The sequence below is a fragment of the Sinocyclocheilus anshuiensis genome, unplaced genomic scaffold, assembly GCF_001515605.1.
Source record: "Sinocyclocheilus anshuiensis isolate Anshui unplaced genomic scaffold, SAMN03320099.WGS_v1.1 scaffold1165, whole genome shotgun sequence".
Lineage (NCBI taxonomy): Eukaryota > Metazoa > Chordata > Actinopteri > Cypriniformes > Cyprinidae > Sinocyclocheilus > Sinocyclocheilus anshuiensis.
This window is the reverse complement of record NW_015554150.1, coordinates 21,250-45,406: the sequence shown is the minus strand read 5'-3', so window position 1 is coordinate 45,406 and position 24,157 is coordinate 21,250. Positions and strand designations below refer to the sequence as shown.

At 35.4% G+C, this 24,157-nt stretch overlaps 1 protein-coding gene across 3 annotated transcripts in view; it reads left to right on the top strand.

The window, feature by feature from the left end:
• The first annotated feature begins 2,753 nt into the window (after nt 1-2,753).
• The window catches only part of LOC107670672 (epsin-3-like), a 24,361-nt gene continuing 2,957 nt past the window's right edge, over nt 2,754-24,157 (top strand). The window contains exons 1-10 of one of the 3 annotated variants that reach the window (XM_016463348.1): nt 2,754-3,066; nt 3,272-3,397; nt 10,079-10,794; nt 14,609-14,727; nt 18,889-18,966; nt 19,092-19,181; nt 21,263-21,349; nt 21,776-21,914; nt 23,635-23,805; nt 23,949-24,044. In XM_016463348.1, coding sequence (XP_016318834.1) covers nt 10,197-10,794; nt 14,609-14,727; nt 18,889-18,966; nt 19,092-19,181; nt 21,263-21,349; nt 21,776-21,914; nt 23,635-23,805; nt 23,949-24,044 — 1,378 coding nt within the window. In that variant the 5' untranslated portion in view covers nt 2,754-3,066; nt 3,272-3,397; nt 10,079-10,196. The remainder of the gene's footprint in view (nt 3,067-3,271; nt 3,398-10,078; nt 10,795-14,608; nt 14,728-18,888; nt 18,967-19,091; nt 19,182-21,262; nt 21,350-21,775; nt 21,915-23,634; nt 23,806-23,948; nt 24,045-24,157) is intronic. The other 2 variants (XM_016463349.1, XM_016463350.1) reach the window with 2 other exon arrangements.

The following is a 24,157-nucleotide window of genomic DNA, read 5'->3' as shown; positions in this document are numbered from 1 at the left end:
GCAGTCTGCTCTGATTGGCCAGCTGACCCAGTGCATTGTGATTGGCCGAACACCGCAAGCACTCGTCGGAAATGTAACTCCCCTTACCATAATCGCAAGCATCAACTTTCAAAGTAAATATCAAGACAGTTAATAATGTCGTTAGTTTTACCATCAGTTCAAGCCCAAAAGGGCAACAGAGTCGCCTGACAGACACAGTGATGATCAGTGGCGTAACTTTGCTTTGAAAAGTGGTGGGGACACCGCTCAACTCAACTTGCAGGACCCTGTATATTTGTAAAATGTTGAGAGATTCAAACAAAAAGTAATCAATAAATAGAACAAAATACAAAGTAATAAAGACTGCAAGTGACGTCGCTAGCGGAAGTGCAAGTGTCTGAGAGTGCAAGTCTGAGAATGCACGTCTGAGAGTGCAAGCGCCAGCTGTAGCCAGACCCTTTTGGGGAGCTGGGCAATTCAGGGCTCCAGGCTCATTCTTCCCACTGCTCGCTCTTTTGCGATTAACTTTCTCAGTTGGCTGCACAAGCACGTTTTTTTTTTTTTGCGCTACAACATGCTGTTAATCAATGCATGCTGATGAACTTTTATCGTAGTTTATAGTTAGATGGAAACGAAAGTAGTTAACATTCAACCCGTTCTTTTTCATCAGTAGTATTATTTGTGATTTGAATTTTGTGAATGGGAGTTCCTCTTTTGACATGTTATAAGCTGGGCTTTGGATGCTTTCACTTTCGATTTCACGATCTTGTCAGGTTTTTAAACTCGCAATTCTGACTTTTTTTCTCGCAATTGCGAGTTTATATCTCGCGATTCTGACTTTTTTTCAGTATTGTGAGATTTTTTGCTGAGCGCACCTTCTGCAATTAATAGTAAATATAACCAAAACAGGTCATTATAATTTTTATATAAAAAATAAAATAAATATAAGGAAAATTGAAATAGAAATCTTTTGTAACGTTATAAATGTCTTTACTGTCATTTTTTATCAATTGAATGTATCCTTGCTAAATAAAAGTATTAATTAAATTTTTTTTAAATAATAAAACTCTTACTGACCCTAAACTTTTGAATGGTATTGCTACATATTATTACTAAAATGTCTAAATACAACAGATGTACCTGATTTTATTTCTTGCAATACATGTAAAATCCCCATTTTAAGTATGACAATATCTAACATATCAGATACTCCTTACTTTAAGAATGAAGTATAATAAAAACAATAAGAATTTGTCTAATTGTAAAAAAAAAACAAAAACATTATGTGACACGAGTGTACCCTTTTGTGGGAAGTGTCAAAGAGTAATTTGTTTAAGGATTAAACACTGTTTGTCTTCTCACTACAATTTTGAGAAGCAGAATTGACAAGTCTTAGATCTTTGAGTTCAGCTCATGAAAAATGGGGGCAAAAACAAAAGTGTTGCGTTTATAATTTTGTTCAGTGTAGATCATTGTGTGGCTGCAAGGATTGCATAAAACAGATGAGGTTGGTCAAGTCAAGTCAAGTCTGCTTTATTGTCAATTCTTCCACATGTACAGCACATACACACAGAGAATTGAAATTGCGTTACTCTCAGACCCTGGTCTGTGTGGTGAACACTTCTCTAGTCTATAGAGCCATTTCATTGCATATTTACCCCTCTCTAGAAAATAATGAGTAAATCATGAGAAAAAGCGGTATGTAGATATGTTGGAAGAGTCATAAGTAATTTAACACCCCTCATCTCCACCCCCTTTAATCTGGCACTAGAGCTGCCCTGTCATTTCCAATAGAGCACATTAGACAATTTCACCTATCATCTTTCAAATTCATCTTTCATCTTAATGTGTTATTTGTCATTTTTTGTAATTATTTGTAAAAATTCACTTGCAATTTCTGAGTGAAAACTGTTTCTGCTTTTGTAGTGTTTCTTTAATTTAATATATTTTGTCTTAATTGTGATGTTTATTTATTTATTTATTTTTTGGTAGACATGCAAAACCACTCAAATCAGGGATTTAAACTATTTAGACATGTCCTAAATTTTGATAACAGGGTTTTAAGAATGGCAAATCACATAGAAAATGAATAGAAAATCTCCTATAAAAAATGTTGACCATTAATGATAACTATTTTCTTCATTCTAAGCACCCCCTTTTACTGACCATTTGTTCAAAAAGGAAAATATATCCTATAAGCTATATAATTTTAGAGATGCAAAACATATTTTGTATACATTTCAAAGTAAACAAACAATCAAACAAACAAATAAATAAGTGCAGAATTTAACTATAGCCTACTTTGAAACTGTTTTCACTCATAAATTGCAAGTACATTTTTTACAAATAATTACAAAAAACGACAAGTAACACATTAAACATGATAGATAGATAGGTAGGTAGATAGATAGATAGATAGATAGATAGATAGATAGATAGATAGATAGAATGATTGATTGATTGATTGATTGATTGATTTAGAGAGAAAGAAATAGTATAGTATGAAATAGTATATACTGAAATAATATAGTCTTGTAAAACACACTCCAAATAATCTTTGTTTTATTTACAACTCAGAAAAATCATTAGAAGAGCACCCTGCTGGTAGAAAGTGGCATCTGAGAGCACATTTCCAGGCAGAACTGATTGATAAATCTGGACATTCAGGGTTAGCAGTAATTTGCTTTCTGCCAGTGACAGGCTCGTATGTCTCGTTTCGGAGCACAATGGGTTAAAGAAGACTAACTCTGACTCTGCAGGCTCGAGCAGCCCTCCCTCCCTCCATTAGCCTCTTCCCTCGGTTCACTTTACTGGGCTTTAACAGGGGGGCTCTGTATCAGCGAGGTTGGCGCCCGGGACTTTTTCGGGATAGGCTATGTACCAATAACTCCTAACCGGATAGGCCTCCACAAAGCGAAACCGCAAAAACACACAGGCAAAACTTTGAGGCGCTTAACTGATTTGAACGTCTGCTGCATTTGAGCCAGAATCCAAAACTACCAACACTGAAAACATGCGGAGATGTCGAGAGGAGCACAGCTACCGATAGGATCCCGAAGTTGGGACCTTTATGTCAAGCAATGAGAGGTAAGGACACAAAGGACGTTCAGATTTCCAAATCTTATTTATTATTCCAGCTGAGTCACGCAAGCAATCGTCGCTTTCAACATTCACATCCACTGCCGCAATACCGCATTATGAAGATGCGATCGCTGCTAAAGGGGCTCTTTATTCTTGTCCCACAACATCGGAAAGCATCTGAGTGATTTTAAGGATGTGATTTACCTTCCAGATGAAAATCTTCAGTCAAACCCATGAGAGGCATATGAATTGTGGAAGAGCTGGTTCTCCACCCGGATTGACAGTGGTTTTCTTCTGAAGTGGACTGCTAAGTAAACTAATTTATGAGAGAACAGAGGTATCTATTTTCATATTTATCTGAAATATAACGCGATATAGGCAACGTTACGTTACATTTAGACAAAAGTAGAAAACAAATCCATAGTAGCCTACAACTTTTCATGTGGAAATTCTGTAGTTTTTTTTTCAATTAAATAGATATCTTTTTCATATTAAAAAGATTCTTTGCATTGTGCCATCTCAGGCAGTTTTTTAATATATTATGAGATTAAATTATGAAAAAAAATTCTACCAATAGAATCACTTTTTTTTTAAATCACTTACTACAAAACCATAGTTACTGATTTAGGACTGTCCCCTATATATATATATATATATATATTATATTTTTTATTATTATTTTTATATGTATATATATACATTTTTTTTTTTATATGGTCAGCTTTGTATTCGGCTTCATATTCTAGAAAGTACTAGAAAAAATACTAGGAATTAATTAAGTAACTACATGAACTATGAACTACATAAATTAGAAAAGGTATGTCATAATGACATCATCATGCTTTCAGGAAGTAAATTCTGTAATGACAAGCAAATATCTCGTTTATATATATATACATTTATATATATTTAGGACTGTCCTTTCCTAAGTCCTAAAGGACAGTCCTAAATATATATAAATGTATATATATATAAACGAGATATTTGCTTGTCATTACAGAATTTACTTCCTGAAAGCATGATGATGTCATTATGACATACCTTTTCTAATTTATGTAGTTCATAGTTCATGTAGTTACTTAATTAATTCCTAGTATTTTTTCTAGTACTTTCTAGAATATGAAGCCGAATACAAAGCTGACCATATAAAAAAAAAAAAAAAGTAAAAATGACTATAAACAACCCCACTCTTTCTTGTGCTTTATTTACCCTCTGATGTGTTTGGATATGTAGACTGAATTTTTGTAAAGTCGCCTTGCATTCAGATTGATGAGGGAACTCATTGTGTATTGTGCTCAGGTGCCAGCAGTGCTTATTTTTGAAATTCTACCCTCTTTGCGCAGCATTTTGTGACCCAACAGACTCACAGCAGAAATGTGACGTTGAGCAAACTGCTGTTATTGATTGTCGTCTAAATCCAGAGAGTAGAATGTGTCACCACATCAAGGTCATACCCTGTGCACTATGAGAGCAGTTTCTCAGTGGTGTATGAAGCATATGGCTTTGATGTGTGCGTGTCTTTTTTATTCAGGTTCTATATAAAGTTATTAATAATTTTTCAGAGGAAACTAACAGTGGCTCTATGGCTTTACCATTCAAAATACAACGTACAGACTTGTGCAATGACATGTGTAATCAACAACATAAAATAAACCTTAATATTTCTAGTCCAGTCTGATAAAAAATAATAGTTTTCATTGGTTTGACTGATCAAACCCATAGTCATACAGTCTCTCTAACAGAACACTGTTAAAAAAAAAAGAAAAAGATGATCGAAGTGAACATTATTGGAGTGTTTTACAAGAAAATACTACTTCAGTCTTTCTACTCCAAAATGTCACCTTTAATTCAAGGTGTTACTTGCTATTTCTTTGTAATTAAGTTAAAAAATATTTTTTTTATTATTTCCCCCCCAGAGATATTTCTTACAGTTTACCAACAGAGTTGATAATGTTCAAGATATTATAACTGTATATATCTTCAAAATATGAACATTTGTTTGCTTGAGACTACAAATGATGTTGTGGTCAAAACTTTACATACAATTTGCAGTATCTGCAAAATGTTAATTATTTTACCAAGATAAGAGGGATCATACAAAATGAATGTTATTTTTTATTTAGTAGGGTACAACGGGGCCCCGGGGTAAAAGGCGCCTTTGATATTATTTTCATCTAAACCACTAGATGGCACAAAAACGTGGCGTAGCACTTTCCAAAACATCTGCTTTTCAAGATGCACGTGTATATTTGTCTGATCTTTGACGCATCGCGCGCAGCAGCGCAAAGTTGATTCTGTGCTTACTTCATCTAATATTTTATGTTTTTTTTTTTAAATGTTGTAGATTTAAGTAGCAAATGAGAATAGCTTAAAAAGCACCCCTGCTGTTGGGGCTAAAGGCACACAGTAATTAACATTATAATTAATAGAGGGCTGACTTTTCCATTTGTTGACACGACATGGTTAGATTCAGATGGTATATATCATATATTATGTTGGGTGTCCATATTAGAGATAATCACCTTGTTTAGAATGAAACCATCATATTTAAAAACATGATATTAATCATATCATATAATAAAATATCATTTGTTGTTACTACTGTAAATATATATTCAATTATTATTGGATCTCCTTCAATACTTTCAGAATCTTTACTTATTAAAACGATTTTGTTTCTGTATTTTAAAATATATATTTTTTATATTAACATATTTTAATGACAGTATATTTATTGAAAAAAAATTATTCTTTTATTTTTCAAGATAAGCAGAAAATAGTAAACTTTGCTAAAGTGATTGTTTTGAACAAGTATTAACTTAGACATTATTTAAAAAATAATAACGTGTGTAGGTTAAAAGGCCCCTCTTGCCACCTCATACATTTTTAAAGAAATAAACAACTTGAATGATTTATTTTCACACTAAATCTGTTGCTCCATTAATGTTCAATACAACATTTTTTTTTTCCTGCAATTATACATTTTAGGCGCAGTGAATGGCACATGGTTTCTTAAGGTGGGCCTTTAGCCCCGTTGTACCCTACTGACCTAAATAAGATATTTCACATAAAAGATGTCTACATCGTTTACCATCAGTCAAGGGACTGCAGATGTAAAATAGCCTTCTGGCTAATTCTGGCACATTGTACATTTATGCATTATTGATGTGCGTTGTCCGTGTCAAATAAACCTGAAATAAAATAAATAAAATAAAATAAACATATAGTCCACAAGAGAAAATAATAGTTGAATTTATAAAAATGACCCCGTTCAAAAGTTTACATACGCTTGATTCTTAATACTGTGTTGTTACCTGTATGATCCAAGTGTTTTTTTTGTGTGTTTTTTTTTGTGATGGTTGTTCATGAGTCCCTTGAACAGTTTGTCCTGAACTGTTAAACTGCCCTCTGTTCTTCAGAAAAATCCTTCAGGTCCCAAAAAAAATTTTTTGGTTTTCCAACATCTTTTGCATATTTGAACTCTTCCCAACAATGACTGTATGATTTTGAGATCCATCTTTTCACACTGAGGACAACTGAGGGACTCATATGCAACTATTTCAGAAGGTTCAAACGATCACTAGTGCTCCAGAAGGAAAAACGATGCATTAAGAGCCTGGAGGTGTAAACTTTTTGAATTTGAAGATCAGGGTAAATTTAACTTATTTTGTCTTCTGGGAAACATGTAAGTATCTTCTGTAGCTTCTGAAGGACAGTACTAAATGAAAGAAAGAAAAAAAGATATTTAGGCAAAATAACTAAATGTACACATCTTCATTCTGTTCAAAAGTTTACACCCACAGCTCTTAATGCGTCGTGTTTCCTTCTTGAGCATCAGTGAGCGTTTGAACCTTCTGTGATAGTTGTGTATGAGTTCCTCAGTTGTCCTCAGTGTGAAAAGATGGATCTCAAAATCATACAGTCATTGTTGGAAAGGGCTCAATTACGCAAAATATGCTGGAAAACCAAAGAATTTGTGGGACCTGAAGGAAGATCAGTGGGCAGTCTAACTGTTCAGGACAAACAAGGGACTCATGAACAACTATCACCAAAAAAAAAAAACAGCTGTGGATCATCCAGGTAACAACACAGTATTAAAAACCAAGCTTATGTAAACTTTTGAACGGGTCATTTTTATAAATTCATCTGTTATTTTCTCTTATGGACTATATGTAAACATCTTTTATGTGAAATATCTTATTCAGGTCAGTGCTACATAAAAAATAACATTCATTTTGTATGATCCCTCTTATTTTGATTAAATAAATTACATTTTTCAGATACTGCAAAGTGTATGTAAAATTTTGACCACAACTGTAAATCACAAATATGATACACTTCCCATTACACATGATCTGTTGTGTATTTAAAAAAAAATATCATGGGCCTCATTCATAAAACACCGGTTGAATTTGTGTAAATGTTTCAACCATTGTCCATCCAAATCTCTTCTTATATTTATTGATTGATTAATTGATTGATCTTTAGAAAAATGTTTTTATGAATGTTTTACACACAAATTTTCATCACTGAGACCCATTGATCCTTGTAGAATTGGAGTGGTTTTATAAGACTTTATAACTTTTTTAAATGAAAGTATGTCATTTTCCTAAATAGGTATTTTGCTGTTGCTAGTAGTAACTCCTGCAGCACTGTCTTGTTGATTTGGAATGTGTTATTTGTACAGTTTCTGTTGTCCATCATGTAGTTCATTTTGTGGAGTAAGTGTAAACTGTGTGTTTGCATGTCTTTAAAAATGGCGTGTGCTGTTTCATATGGCATGTGTTCATCCAATCAATGTACATTTACACCACTGGTTGTTCCTACAGTGCTGGGTTAAACCCTCCTCTGAAGTAGGAGCTAATTCAGTCCCTCCAAAGGTGTTCCTAGAACTAACATCGTTCCCAGTTCCTTTGGTGTGAACATGCCAAAAAGTGGCTACTTCCGGCAATAGTTCTAGGAACTCTGAAAACATTCCTCTGGTGTGAAAGCCCCTTTTGAGGCAGTTGATGATACTGTAGGTTTGTGTTTGATCAGTTGTGTCAGTGACCTGGAGGATGTTCCAATAGCACTTGTTAACTTAGTAGTTTGTTCATGGTTACAGGCATGTTCATATTTTCCTCTTTCTATATTTAAGTCTAGACTGACAACCTACATTACCTTGGGTGATATAGTGTAATGTCCACGTAGTCATAACAGTCGTGCCTAATGTGAATTTCAAGTTTTGCTGGTTCTAAGCTATTTGTATCAGGGAAGTTGGGTGTCAGAGTTTTACTGGTCTTGTCTTCAGACATGTGCCGTTCACGTAAAACTGATAAAGTGTGCAATTTCTGCATCACTAGCGTCATCAAGCAGTTTTTCAAACAGGTTTTAAGTACTAAATACTCCCCTGTCTTCTTTGGGACAAACAGGTAGTAAAACCCACAGCTGGGCACAGAAATAAACAAATAGTGGTACAGAAATTACACACTTCAGTCATTTGACTGAATGGCACACCTTTGAAAAGCACCTTTGACATCCAAGATTATTGCTACAAATAGCTTAACTGTTAAAGAAGAAAAGAGCAGAAGTTTCTTCAGGGATGTTTCTTTCAAATCTGCGTTCCTCAGCTGGTGCTCATTTCTTTGAAGACATGTTGAATGCAGGTGGTTTGTGTTAATTTGTAGAGTGGAGCTGAGTTATGTCTTTTGATTTCACATTAAAAGAACTTGTCAGATGGTACCCTTGTGAAAAATGAGTGTGCTTAATTCTATTGAATGTGCAATTGTAGCGTGCTTCAAATCTTAAAAGTATATTTTTAAGAAGCTGGACTTGCGTTTGATATAATAAAATAAAAGGACACGTAAGTGAACTTAAAGAGAGATACTTTCATGACTATTAACACAGTTAAGTACACTTTTAAAAAGTGCACTATAATAATGTCAGATTATAAGTTTTACTTTAAAGTACATGGTAAATAATTATGTTTTTAATAATCTTTTGTCTTGCCTTGAAGAAATACAGTTAATGTGTTGACTAACATACTAATGCACATGTAAAGTACTTGATTATAAATTAACTGTAACATGCTATTTGATATTACATTTAAACTTAATATATTTTAAATGTACTAAATTGCAACTTCATTACAAATGTGTAATTTTAAATATATTTAAATCACAGAAGTTTTAATATGATATTAAATTATATTAAAGTATATTATAGTTTACCATAAATGCTTGTCAGTACATTCGGCAGTACACTTTAACTTATTACAACACTTACAAAATATTTACAACAGAAGTAATTATGAAATTACATATAAAGATGTACTAAAGCCATACATAAGTGGGTCAAAAAAGCATTTTGATGGGGTTTAATGTAAATTTACACTATAATGCATTTTAATTTAATTGTAAAAAACATGCAGTTAAGTGTCCAAAAACATTACATTCAGTTCACACTGAAGTATATAACAAATAAAATATTTAATTTTTTTTGTAAGTTTTTTTATTTTGATTGATGTTATTTTAAAATAATTTATTTAAATTTTTTAATTTTTATGATTTAATTAATTATTAGCTTTTCATTAAACTCACAAACCCCCTTACAATCCCCAGTTTGGGAAACCTTGACATAATATACTGTTTAATGCACTTCATGTTGTTAATTACAACGAATTTAATATTTTCTTACTCTTTGTATTTTTATATCAATATAGTACAAAATTATCCTATTTAAATCAATGTGATAAATGAGTTAGGTCAAAAGGTAGTCTGATTGTATTACCTAAAACATGTAATGGATTACGTTACTGACTACAATTTTTGTCATGAAATTTGGAATCAGTAACAGATTACAATTTGTAAGTAATCTACCCAGCACTGATAATAAGTACTCTTTCTATAAGTATGCTAAAATGCACTTCTTTTCCAGAAGGATAGGCTTGCCAAAAAGCTAATGAATCCATTGAAATATCAGGTGCATGTCCAGGGAATCAGTCCATTGCAATGAGGCATGTCTCTCTCTTTTTTTTTAGGCTAACAAAGCTGTAGATTCTGCTGGAGATTCCTGGCCATTGCGTCTTCGCGGCACACACTGCATCGCATCTCTTCTATATCACAAACCATCTTCATCATCCCACACCCAAAGTCATCATGACGACCTCTTCTTTACGGCGCCAGATGAAGAACATCGTGAACAACTACACGGATGCAGAGATCAAGGTCAGGGAGGCGACCTCCAACGATCCGTGGGGTCCTCCGACCTCGCTCTTGATGGAAATCGCAGACCTGACCTTCAACGTGGTGGCCTTGACCGAGGTCATGGGCATCATCTGGAAGAGGCTCAACGACCACGGCAAGAACTGGCGGCATGTCTACAAGGCCCTCACTCTGCTGGACTATCTGATCAAGTCAGGATCAGAGCGAGTGGCCCAGCAGTGCAAGGAGAACATCTACGCCATCCAGACTCTGCGGGATTTCCAGTACATCGACCGGGACGGGCAGGACCAGGGCATGGGCATACGGGAAAAGTCCAAGCAGCTGGTGGCTCTGCTCAGGGATGACGAGCAGCTCAAGCAGGAGAGATCGCAGGCGCACAAGACTCGTGAGCGTGTGACGGGAACCAGCAGTGCCATGGGTTATGGATCTTTACCACCTCCCTATCCTGGACGTCACACCATTCAGCCCAGCGTGGAAGTGCTGTATGGGGAAGAGCATGGCAGGGTGAGGCACTCACCTTCCTCTGTCAACTGTGAGTATGACTGTTCATATTGTTCATGAATGGCCAGGATATGTAGGTACAAATTGGGGCAGTTGAATATTAAGTTATGCACAATAATTTAATAATTTACCATTGCCTTTTACTGTTTTGATAGAAATATAGTCTTGCTATTGTGTGTATTGATCCAGAGATCAAGCCTGAAAGGCAGTATTTGCTTATCCAAGTCAAAACTGAAACTATAACATTGTGATTAGATATGGCAATATGTTAACTGCAAGTTCAATAGTATATTGAGTTATGGGGTTTAGGTCAGCGGATAAATGGATCCACATTAATTGGCATGGATCAACAATTTACTTTTAAGGATGCACCGATATTGAAATTCTTAAACTTATAATTTAGGCATCACAACATTATAATGTACATTATGAAAGTTCGTTTTCGAGTGTTAGATGAACATTTAAATATCCAATAGACCTTAGTCAGGTTAGATGCCAAATAGAATTTAACCCGGATGAAAATTATTTTTTCGCCAACTCACAACTTTCAAAACTATTTTATGGAGGTTTTGTCTACTGAGAGTTCTTTTCAGAAAGACACTTCATCAGCTGAACAATTGGTATGAAATTGAAAAAAAAAAAAAAAACACTTTTAAGATTACAATTTTTAAGATTGTAATTTAAGATTACTACAAGTGCACGTTCAAAATACAGTTAAGCATATTTCTTTTTCACAAGGGATAGAGCACATTAAATATGGTAACAGGAAGCTTAAATGTGCTTGCTTGACATGCAAGAATGAAGTTTTTGAAGCGTCAAAGTTTTGGGGTGAATGGACTTTGAGTGAAGGGACAGAAATCTCTCAGGATTCATTACAAAAATCTGTTCTGAAGGTGAATGAAAGTCATACAGGTTTGGAATGACAAGAAGATGCGTACATGATGTAGGGATGCTCCGATCCGCCTTTTTTGCCTCTGTAAGGACTTAAATATTCATATGTAGCTCACATTAAGCTATCGTATGGCTTCAGAAGTAACACAGAATAATTCGCACAATCGAAAAAAATAAAATAAAAAAAATATCGGATTTGGATTGGCTCTCTCTGACCGATACCCGATCCGAGAAAAATGGCACTATCGGAGCCGATACCCGATATGAATATCGGATCGGCGCATCCCTAAAATGATGACAGAATGTTCATTTTTGGATGAACTATCCCTTAAATGTTTGTCAGGAGTGAGCACATATTTGTTTCACTTTGATTTCACTGAAATGAAGAGTACTTCCTTCCTTCACTGACTGAGGATTTGGAAATGGTTTTATAATCAATCAGCTGCTGAAGTTAACTTAACCAATGAGTAATCTATGTCAATAGTGACAAATGTGTACACACACTGTTTACTTAGAGAGGTGTATCACACACTGCCTTGTGCTTTTAACCTAAATGCTTAATTCTTTTGGAAGTTCTACTTCCTCTTTTTTGTGAGAGTTTGATCCCTATGGTTTTAATGTGAAGTGCCTCATCCGTATAGATCTGATCACTTGATGCATGTGTAACTATGGACTGGATATGCATCTACATTCTTCCCAATCATTTACTCACTCTATGAAGCTCTTTTCTTACATGTATGTTAATTTTTGAAGGCTTCAGGTTGATTTTTGTCTTTGAGCAATGCTGTTTTAAAGGGATAGTTCACTCAAAAATGACGGTTCTGTCATTTACTCAATCTCATGTCTTTCCAAACTGTATCTTTCACCTGTCGGACATACATGAAACTTTCACACAGAGAATTTTGATGCAGCTTGCTTCCATACATCAGTAGTTGCTTACCTGCTGCCTGGCTTCTTCAGTTTGGCCCACAGTTTAGAAACTGAAACTGATGAGCTTTGAGCTGTGAAATCAATGGCATGTCAATACGCGTCAATAATAATAATAAATGCATCAACGATGTTATTCCTCTGCATATTTACAGAGAAAAACACCGTGAAACACAGAACATTTTCTGTTGTATTTTCTGCCTCATTGAATTCCTCACATATTTATAGAGCTGAACTCCAGTGTATGCATGTGGGGAATGTGCCTCTACAGCATTTATCACTGCATTTACAGTGAATCTACAGTCCGTTTATAGTGAAAATATACATATAAATATGGCATTAAATGTTGGGATAAGTCATTTTTTTTAAAGAAATTAATACTTTTATTCAGCAAGGATGCAATTGATTGTTTAAAAGTGAGTGACAACATTTATAATGATACAAAAGATTTCTGTTTCAAATAAATTTGGTTATTTTGAACACCAACTTTCTGAAAAAGAAAAGAAATTTCTTGAAAGAATCCTGAAAAAAAATAAATAAAAATGAGGCAGCACATTTTATCAAATATATGCAGCCTTGGAGCGCTTAAGAGATTTCTACCAAAAACATTCAAACATTTTACTGACCCCAAACTGGTGGTGTATATATATATGCTTATCATGTAATTAATTTGATTAAAATGTGTAATTTGTACAATTTTATGGTCATGTTTTTTTCTACATTTCAGGGCCTCTCTCATACAGTATGACAGACCACATATTCAGTTTCTACAAGGAACTCTTTGACATTCGATAATCTACTGAAATCAAACCTTTGATGACATAAGGAGCAGTGTGGTTTCACTTTTACTTAAAATAAACCGACATGTTTGTAATGATGCCAGGTATTTTGGGAAAGTACAGAAATTTCCCATCCTGTGTTTCCGTGGGTGCTTAGTGAAAAATGTGTTAAAAAAGGGACAGTTCACCCAAAAAAATGACCCTATAATTTACTCACCCTCAAGCCATCCTAGGTGTATATGACTTTCTTCTTTCAGACGAATCCAATCAGAGTTATATTAAAAAATGTCCTGGTTCTTCCAAGCTTTATAATGGCAGTGAGTGGGTGTTATTTTTCTAATAAAGCACATCTATCCATAATAAAAAGTGCCCCACATGGCAAACGCATTGATTCACTACAGGAGGACTTTATTCACCCCCCGGAGCCATTTGGGACACTTTTTATTATGGATTGATTCGCTTTATTTGACGTCTTTTGGACTATTGAAAAATAACACCCATTCACTGCCATTATAAAGCTGGGTGAACTATCCTTTTAATGGTCACTGTTTTCAGGGTTAGATGGTCATGAGCCTTGCAAAGAGTTGATGAGGTGAAAAGTTGTGATTTGTGCCACAGAGGTGCCAGTGGTCATGTGGAGTTGACCGTATCTCTACACAAGTGCATTCCAGGCCAGATGCGGCCATTCAGAGCCACTGTAGTGGAAGTGATCACAACTGGAAAACGGCACTGCCAGTTTCTAGTTCTTTCCTCTGTTCTGGTCCAGGGCTGTTTTCTCTGAGAAAGCAGTTCTATCTTCTTCTTCAAAAAAAAAAAAAAAAAGAAAGAAGAAAAAAAGTATATATAGACAAGGTTGTAATTCACAGTACAAAAATAAATAAATAAAATACAACAACAGGGTTAATGTACAGACATGAAAATAGCATGCATAATAACATATATAATATTATATATTAGTCATTATACATAATAATAAAAATTAGTGATTCATTGAAATTACAAAAGTTTTAAATTTTATATTATATTTATTATAATGTAAGCCACATTTTCCCCTTCCCTCCTGTCCTGCCCCACACAGACACCCCATTGTTTCACCAGCAGAGTAAAACAGGCACAGGAAACCAATTCCAGCCCGGGCATGGAAGAACAGTGATTTGGGTGCTTGTTTAACATTCAGTGGTGGTGCCAGTCCTTTCTCATCCAAAGCAAGAGGTTGAATCAAGCATTTTCTCTTTTTCTTCCTCCCAGCCTCCTCTTCCTCCTCTCATCTGGCCCCAGATATGGAGCGCGCCCGGCCGCAGACGAGCGGAGAGGAGGAACTCCAGCTGCAGCTGGCCTTGGCCATGAGCCGAGAGGAGAGCGAGAAGGTGAGGTTCACACACACACTGTTACACACACACACACACACACACACACACCTATTATTAACTGCATCAGGATCACGGGTTCTCTAGTGGTTTTGGTTCAGGATGCAGATTTTACTTTGGTATCACATGGTACTAAAAATATCTGGTAACACTTTATTTTAAGGACCAATTCTCACTATTAACTAGTTGCTAGCATGAATATTACTAGTATATTGGCTGTTTATTAGTACTTATAAAGCACATATTAATGCATTATTCTGCACGACCATATTCTAGATCCCTTAATCCGACCCCATACCTAAACTTAACTACCTTACTAAGCAGCAAATTAGGAGTTTATTGAGGCAAAAGTCATAGTTAATAGTCACCAAACTAAAGTGTGACCAACTATTTATTGTACAAAAGTAACAAAATCAATTAATCTTTCTAAAGTAACACTGTCCAACAGCAACACCAACTGACTAAGTTAGTTACTAGTTAGTAGTTAACAATTAGTAGTAACAAATAAAAAATATTTCAGGTTGCATTAAAGAAGTCTTCATTTTTGTTTCAATATACATGAAAATCTTTGAGAATCGTTAACTTGTACAGCCTCTTACTGAATTATCAACACTAGGAAGACACAAGTGTGATAAAAGGGGTTTTATTAACAAAAGGATAGACAAGAGTAACTAACAGCTACTAAATGGGTACAATGAATGGATAAAGTGCAAAAGATTGATAGATGCAAGTGACTGAGTTGGATGTTACTATGGACATTATCTTATGTAACGATAAACTGTAGTTTCCTGGAATTAATAAGGCAAACCTTATTAAGATTCAACAAATAAATCGAGAGGTTATTTGTTATTAACTGACATCAGCTATGTAAAATCTAATGCAAATGAGATAATCATAAACTGACAATACACTCTAATGTCAATGGTCTCTGGAAAGAGGTTTGGAAGAGTGATAGTTACGTTGCACGTCTGGGCCGAGACATCTTCCACTTGTTGACCTTGGCCACGCTGCAGTGGGAGAAAGGAGTTGGATCCGTTTCACAGTCTTGAACACGAAGCACTGGTGAATGATGAACTCCTGAGCAGGTCCTTAGTCTGGAAACACGCAAACGGAGGAGCCTTGAAGGTGAAGGTTCTGAAGTCTGTACAGACGATCCGAACAACCTGGAACACGCAGGAGAAGGATCGCTTGATGAGACGATTCTGAAGTTGTGGAAGAAGATCCTAGCAGTTTGGAACTCGCAAACGGAGGATCCCTAAAGAGAAGGTTCTGAAGTAGTTGCAGAAGATTGTGGCACTAAGCTTGTGGTCGTTGTTGCTGTGGCAGTTTCCAAACTCCCCAAATTCACTCCTTGCAGAATTTCCTTGCTTCTCAGTAGTACAACAACAGCAGCTTAGCATATCTTGGCTTACCACATTTCTCTTAGCAACAACAGCTTAGCACACTTCTTTGTCTTGAAGAGAACCCCTTCCTCAGAAGGAGGGATTTGCAAGTTGGTTTCAGTTCCAGCGTTTTGATTGGCCGATGCTGTCAGAGGTGGTCATGGTATGGCCCCTCTGACATTAGGTCTATTTGCATAGCTTAAAGTCCAAGTTTAGAACAATGTCTTTAAGGTTTTTCCTATGCGTAATTCACTTTCCAAACCAATTCCAGATTAACCTACACATTGTGTTGAAAATATGAAGACCAAACATCAAAGGGTAATGCAGAAAATTTACCCATGCATTCATATATACTGTATATACCTTAATAGGTAAGGTTGCATACATTGTTGTATCACCTGCAGCACTCATTAAGTATATACAGTTCTATAAATGGATTTGAAGGTTTATTCACTTTTGAATTCTATTTTGTGTGAATGCATGTGAATATGTGTCTTTCCTTTGTGGCTTTGGCCACCTGGCAAAACTTGTATCTCCTGTGAGGGGAATTTACGATCATTCACACTTTGATGAGAGAAACGGAGACAAAGCCGCTCCTGAGCTGGGGCTACTGTATGTTAATGTTAACTCCCTCTCCACAAGAGGTAGTGCTATTTTATCTGAAGACAAAAGGTGTGCTTTGTTGTCCACAAAACCTGATCAAATCAAAATGACGCTTTCCAATCATCAACTGCTGTCCACTACAATATGGATAAACTATTAAATGAAAATTGGACTTTTGTGGATGTTACACAAAAAGTACATTAGGTCCAACGTAACAAACCAAATATCTTTATGATTTTGCTCACAGGCATATTCAAATCTTTGTCTCTTATTATTAAAAATGGTATTTCACTGGGTTAGTCCCTCCTTTTTGTTCTCTTCCCATTATATTCCCATGATATCGCGTTTGGTCTCGTTCTGTATGGCGTATCTTGTCAGTGTCTGCGCTTGCTTGGCCATTTGTTGCTGAGAAAATAAGGAAAGTGCGTTCCAGTGCCAGCAGAAAACAGTGTAAAGAAATAGTCTTTGAGAGAAGCAGTCTTTATCAGCGGAAGTTAAAAGCAGCTCGTAAGTGTATTTACTTGTCTCATTAGTGTTTAGTGCAGTAGTCGTTGCTAGGAAACGCTTGTTTTGTTTACTGTGTGGAGACGTGCTGATATCGCGTTTGGTCTCGTTTTGTATGGCGTATCTTGTCAGTGTCTGTGCTTGCTTGGCCATTTGTTGCAGAGAAAATAGGGAAAGTGTGTCCAGCTGAATCAATTTAGTATTTTGTTAGACGGGTATAAAAAAAGGGTAATTTGATTTGTATTATTTGTATTTGTTATTTATTTTAATTTTAGTTACATTATGTCTGAATTTATTATGTCTGTATAGGTCTTTTATTAAGTTTTTAGTTTAATTTAATTTGAGTTATTTTAATACTTCAACAAACTAAATGGAAATGAAATAATATATATATTGAATTTATAAATGTGTATGTACATATACAGTATATATGTATGTGTGTGTGGTTGTACATACACATATGTAGTTGTTTTTTTGGTGTTTGGCTTAGTGTTGTTAGAATCATTATTATACTCTTATACCTTTTGTTCTTTAATATTTTGAATTGTTTTTAGCTTTATTTTTTGTTTTTCATTTATATGTTAAGTTTTGAAATTTTGTTGTATGCATTTGTCATTTTTATTTAATCTCTTTATTTTTAAAATGTGTATAGGTAGTATTTATAAAGTTTTAGCTTTTAGTTTTGGATCTGTTTTTAGTTGTTTTAATACTACAATTGATTGCTTCTGTTGTCCTCATTTGTAAGTCGCTTTGGATAAAAGCATCTAATAAATAACTAAATAAATAATTAAATTATATCACTTGCTTCCAAATAGAAAATCTAAATTAAATTGGCTATTTAAAAAAAAAGGATCACTATCAATAGAACACTATCATATATCAAGACAGGAAAGAAGCAGCAATTTCATGGGGTCTTTAGCACTTGAGAGGCTGTATGAAACTTTTCATCTAATCTGAGACCTTTGATTTAATGTATTAAAATGGCCTTTTGTAATGCGCTTCATGGAGGCCACTTCTCTTCAATTAGAAGTTGGTAACAACTCATTATTTAGCCAGAGGCTTTAGTACAGCACCAAATTTCCAATTAGCATGTGGGCAAATGATTTGTTTTTGTAGTGCACTTGAGGTGAGACCGACATGTTGCTGTCTCCATTCAGCATGGTCCAGAAAGAGCTCGGTCACCATCTGACAGTGTTGCCAGTGTGTGAAGAGATCGCATTAGCATCCTCACTCACTGATAATGCAGGTCTAACTGAAGCTACAATGACTCTGAGTGCGTTACTGGACTGGTGCTTTGATCCAGCGATCATAAATCTGACCGGGTGGAGCTGCTCTGTTGTTCTGTTGATGTTTAGGGAATATGTGCTATGCAGGATGTGCAGTACTTTAGTCCAAGACCCATCAGCCTTTTAATACACTATTGTTCAAAAAATTTGTGATCGGTAAGATTTTTTGAATGACAACATTGATTCGCTTATAGTCTGGGGCTTTTCACTGATCCAAGCAAAAAATTATGTGGTAAAAAAAAAAATGGAAATGGAGAATGGAAAAGTCTTTAATTTATTCCTCTAATGAATAACTGCACCACTTTTGTTTTTTTTTTTAGCTAAAACTCGATTGGCTCTCTCAGGTTCGTTTGCTCCGCTCTAACCTTGTTCCTCTTTTCCTCCAGCCCGTTCCTGCTGTGGATATTGATGAACAGACGCAGCTTCAGATCGCAATGAGTCTCAGTGAGGAGGAGGCACACAAGGTACTGCAATCCCAGGAGTCACCGCTACACCTCCCCATCACCTATAAGTTGCCCAGTAGTTTCAGTAACATGCCTGTATGTTGTAAGTGACACTGCTTGCATGTTGTCTGATTGTATCTCTCTAGCCAGCTCCTCCTCCTGCTGCTGTTCTGGACATGGATGAAGAGGCACAGCTTCAGCTGGCCCTCACTATCAGTAAAGAGGAACATCAGCAGGTATGACCCTGGGTCATGAGTTTTAAAACTTTAACAATATCTATTCATCTATGCAAGAACTAATTTCCCACATCTAAAACTGGGAGTGATGATATTCACAAATATGGGGTCTTGAGTGGCAAATTTTTAATGTTCTACCCTCAATTGTAAGTATGTGGAAAAGCACCAATAATTATTTATTGTGTTGTTATTTACATAGATTTTTAAATAGTATTTAAAGAGCTTGGCAACCCTTCTGAAAAAGAAGTACACTTTAGTATGCACTTTAGCAAAATATACTTTAAAAGAGTATACTTAAGTCTGAACTGAATGTAATGTTTTCAGACAATTAATTGCATGTTAATTGCTATTAAATTATGAAATATAGTATGTATATGTATTATAGCCATTTTATTTCATTAATATTACATTATCTGCAAGTATACTTGTTTTTAATATACTTTTAAGGTTTAAAGCACTACAAGTGCATATTCAATACAACGAAGCACACTTACTTTTTCACAAGGGTATGCCAAAGTGTAAACACAATGAAACATAATAAACTCTGATAAAGAAAACCTATTTCTGTTTAAACCATATAGTCATGAAGAGTTTTATGATTTTAGAAATATCAAACCATTTTTAAGAAGGCAAATGTCACAGCATAGCAGGGTTAACAGAAAGTGAGGGACAAGTTCTACATTTTCTACAAAATGCATAATGCTTTTTTCTTTATTTTGTAAATTTGAAATTGTGATTGACAAAAAAAGTTTACAAATAGTTATTAATTAAAAAAATATCCTTCACATTACACACTATCAGCATCTATCAAATTTTTTTTTATTGTTAATTGCATCGGTATTATGTCTAAGGAAACAAAAATGGCCATACTTCAGTTGTTTCAACCTTTCAATGGCAAACAGTTACACAGGTATTTGTACCACAGTTGTACATTTTTATGAATCTCACAAGTAGCCTAGAGCCTAGAGGGGTCATTTCATGATGGAATCAGATCTTCCTTGTGTTCTTTGAGTTCAGTGTACTTTGAAAACTTGCTGTAATTTTTAGAACTCAAAACGTCCTTCCCAAACCAAAAAGACCATTTATTGAAACTAAACTGCCAAAATGACTTGTTCTGAAATCCTTGAGCTGCCCATTCATAGATTGTGTCCAAAAGAGGAAAAGTGGCTGGTTTTGCAGGCAGTATCCAGAGGTATGAAGGCATCAAGGCACATTCAAATTCAGTCTCACATTTTCCTAACATACTGTCTACTCAGATATCTTCATCTGGTCGTTTTTTAAGGCAGCCGTACATTAAATTAGTTTATAAATAATAAATAGTTTTTCCACTCATGATTCAATTTCTACTAAGAAAAAAAGCACTGTAATCATTAAATATTCATTTGGTTATCTCTCAGTTAAATTTGTTCTTGATCATTACACATAATGTTATGGTGTGTTGGGAGTGAGTTCAGTCCAGTCCAGACCAGTTTCCTCAGGAGGTGCCTTCATACTAAAACATTACCTGTTTAGTTACTGACTGATTGGGCAGCAAAACAGGTTTCAGACACGACCATAGTGAGGAAATATGGAATAAATAGGATAATGTTATTATTTCCGATACTAGAAGAGCTGTTGACTATGAAAAGTGCAGTTAGTTAGTCAAACCTTGTGCTGTTCCTGGTTGTATGTAGCACCTACGGCTCTGCATATCCCAGCATTAGGAAAACACCTGAAGTTTGTTTTTGACAACATTGATGGTCACTTTAGTCTCATTCTGTCAGTTTTAATGGTGTATTTCAGGGCGGATTGTTTTATGACTTTGAAGCTTTGAACAGTCTTTTATTGAAGGATGAGGGAATTGAAACTATATTGAACTTGACAACAAACGTGCATTTTGCCACAAAGAGTACAGCAGAAACAAATGGCTTGTTTTTAAGGGTCAGCAAGGGGGTGGAAATGGTTATATAAACTAAATGGTCATACACATCTACATGAAATAGTGAAAAAAGTATAATAGTGTGACTGTGCATACTTGCTCTAGTTGTGTTCTTAAGGATGTCTTGAACTCTGACATGTCTTCTATGTCTGTTGGTTACTAGGAGGAGCAAAGTCGGCAGGGAGACGAGTCGTTGCTCCAGAAAGCACTTGAGGAGAGCAAACGAGAATTGGAGGCCAAAGGAGGAAGAGTATGAGACTCTTTTAACCTGTTCGCTCTTTATAAGCACATATAAATGAGTCTTCTGAATGCTTTTACTAAGAACAGATAAACAGATTGATAAATCATGTGTAGCCGTTCCTACGGTAAACAAGAGGACAAAGATAAAAACAGACATTGACACTGACAGGTACCAGGTGGTGTGGACCACCATTCGAAACATACGGGAAAAAGTTAAAAAATTTTGACCACTACTGGAGAGGACTTAATGTGCTTTGGTCTGTTAATTGAAGCTGGTTCATTTTTAGTTTGTCATATAAATTCAAGGTACTGTACTGCAGTGAAATGTCCCCATTGCAAGGTTTTTGTGAACGCTTGTGTATAGATGCATGCTGTATTGACCTAAAAAATCTTTCTGAATGTGCTGAAAGTGCTTTTCTGTCCTTTCCTTTGGCAGTCTGCCATGCTGGATCTTGCCGATATTTTTGCTCCAGCTCCTGATGTGCCCTCTGCTGCCAGTTCTTGGGATTCATCTGGAGGCCATAGTGGCTTAGCCCAGGCTGGTCCTCTGAGGTCTGACCCCTGGGATAGTCTAGGTAAGCTCATATGATTGTATATCAGCAATGCACTCTTAAACATTAGAGGCCCACTAAGTATTTTAGATACATATAAAATAATACAGTGCATAAAATGTGTCGCACTTCGTGGTGACTGCCGGATCACATTACGAAAATTACTTTTTTAGCTACACCAGCCAATGGCTGTTCATTTGAGAACGTATTTTGGCCATAAATATTTCTTAACAGTTAGAAATTTTATTTTTCATTTATTTTATTTTACTGGAATTTTAATATTTTTTTGACAGAACATGGGACAGTTGAAAGGAAACGGTAGGAAAATTATAAAGGGGTAGATTTGACCAAAGTGGGGTTTGAACTCAGGTTGCCCTCACATAAGCAAGATAATGCAGCATGATCATTATTTTTATTTAAAAATACTTTTTTCCCCCCTTTGACAGAGGAATTGTTTAGCACAGGTCATTGTGTCAACATATATATCATTTTGTTTCTCATATCCTTTAAAGTTAGTGGCAAACTAACATAATACTTGTCATGGCCAGTTTTTACTTGCATTTGGACTCTTTCAGTTTGCAAAATAAATGAATCATGGGCGATGAATACGCCTGTGAATAGGGATTAGTATGGGCGTTCCTCAGTAACACTGGTAACCAAAAAAGTTTGCTGCAACTACGTCAGTGACTCTCAGCCTTTTTGACTCCAAGGGCCCCCATCGTCAAATACAATATTTGAAGGCCTCTCAAGAAATGTATGATACTTCTCCTATAATGTCAAAGCTGCTCATTTTCAAACTTATGTATAGAAACTAAAATAAACTAAAATAATTAAATTCCATAATTCCAGTAGACGATTGTTCTTCCTGGTTTATACTTTTTATTACCAGTTTAGATTAGTTTTTTCCAGCTTGTCCAAGATCATAAGAACCCTGGTTTTTAAGTAAAAATGTCAGTTATTAAGGGAGCAAATTAAAATAAGAAACACGTATACATCTTGATTTTTAGGTGTTTTAGCTTATTTTAAACTAGGGATGTGTGAGACTAGTCAACTAGCTGATATTGCTGCTGCTATCGACACTGGAAATACTAGTCATTTACAATACATAAATTATTTTTTTGCACATTTATGTTTTGCATTATATTTTTACAAAGGCTACATTTAACTTGCAGTCATGTTAATGTTACTCTTTAAAATCAATGTTATTTTGAAAAGTGTATATCTGGAGCGGAAAACAAAATAATTTCTGTCATGTGTATAAGTTATTTTCATACACGAGAAGTGCGATCAAACCTGGACACACAGGAGGTTAACATGGTTTAGTATGGTATTTGAATGTTTGATTCATAAAATAAGTAGGCTACTTAAAATGGATTGCATATACAGTCTTCCGGGGTTTGTTAGACTAGTCGCCTCGTCATTTACTACATTTCGGTTTAAACGTTAATTAAATTAGTCGTCTTGCACATCATTTGTTTTGTCTTATTTTAAATAATTTTAAGCCATTATTGGGCCCCTTTGGTATTGTGCTGAGGCCCCCTAGTGGGCCTCAGACACCTGGTTAAGAGCCACTGATCTGCACTGATATGTGTCAGTATGAAGTCCATGACTACTGTTGTAAAACAAACAAAAATTTACTTGGTGCACCTTTAAGCACAATGAATGTAAATTTCCAGCAATATTGCCTTAATAATACAACCTTACTATCTGAATTCCACACACTTGCTGGATTGTGTTGAAGCAGAGCCCAGCTCTTTAAGCCGTCAACATGGAAGCTCATGGATGGCGCCTCCTGCATCAAGTGTTCCTTCCCAGCCTTGGGTGCAGCGACAGCCACATCCTGACCCATGGGATGCCCCTCAGAATGCCCCAAGCCCTGTGTCCATGAATCAGACCTGGATCTCCCCTGCACGTGGTACAAACTTCAACTTCTAGTTAACAATGTAGATTTGATCGCTGGTCATACCTAAAGATGCTAAATATACTAAATACACTAACTGAAGATGCTATTAATCCTATATAAGTCCAACCATTTTAGATTTGTTGTAAATTCTGTAGGAACTGGAGTGGATCCCTTTTCACCCCTAGAAGTAGACAAACAAGGATCTATTGGCCCTCTCAAAACTCCATCCCCTCGGGCAGGAAGTCCCTCAGGCAATCACAATGACTGCTCTTCTTAACCTAATATTTTTTTCTATTAATTTTAATATATTAATATTAATAATCACTCATTGCTATTGTAATATATATATATATATATATATATA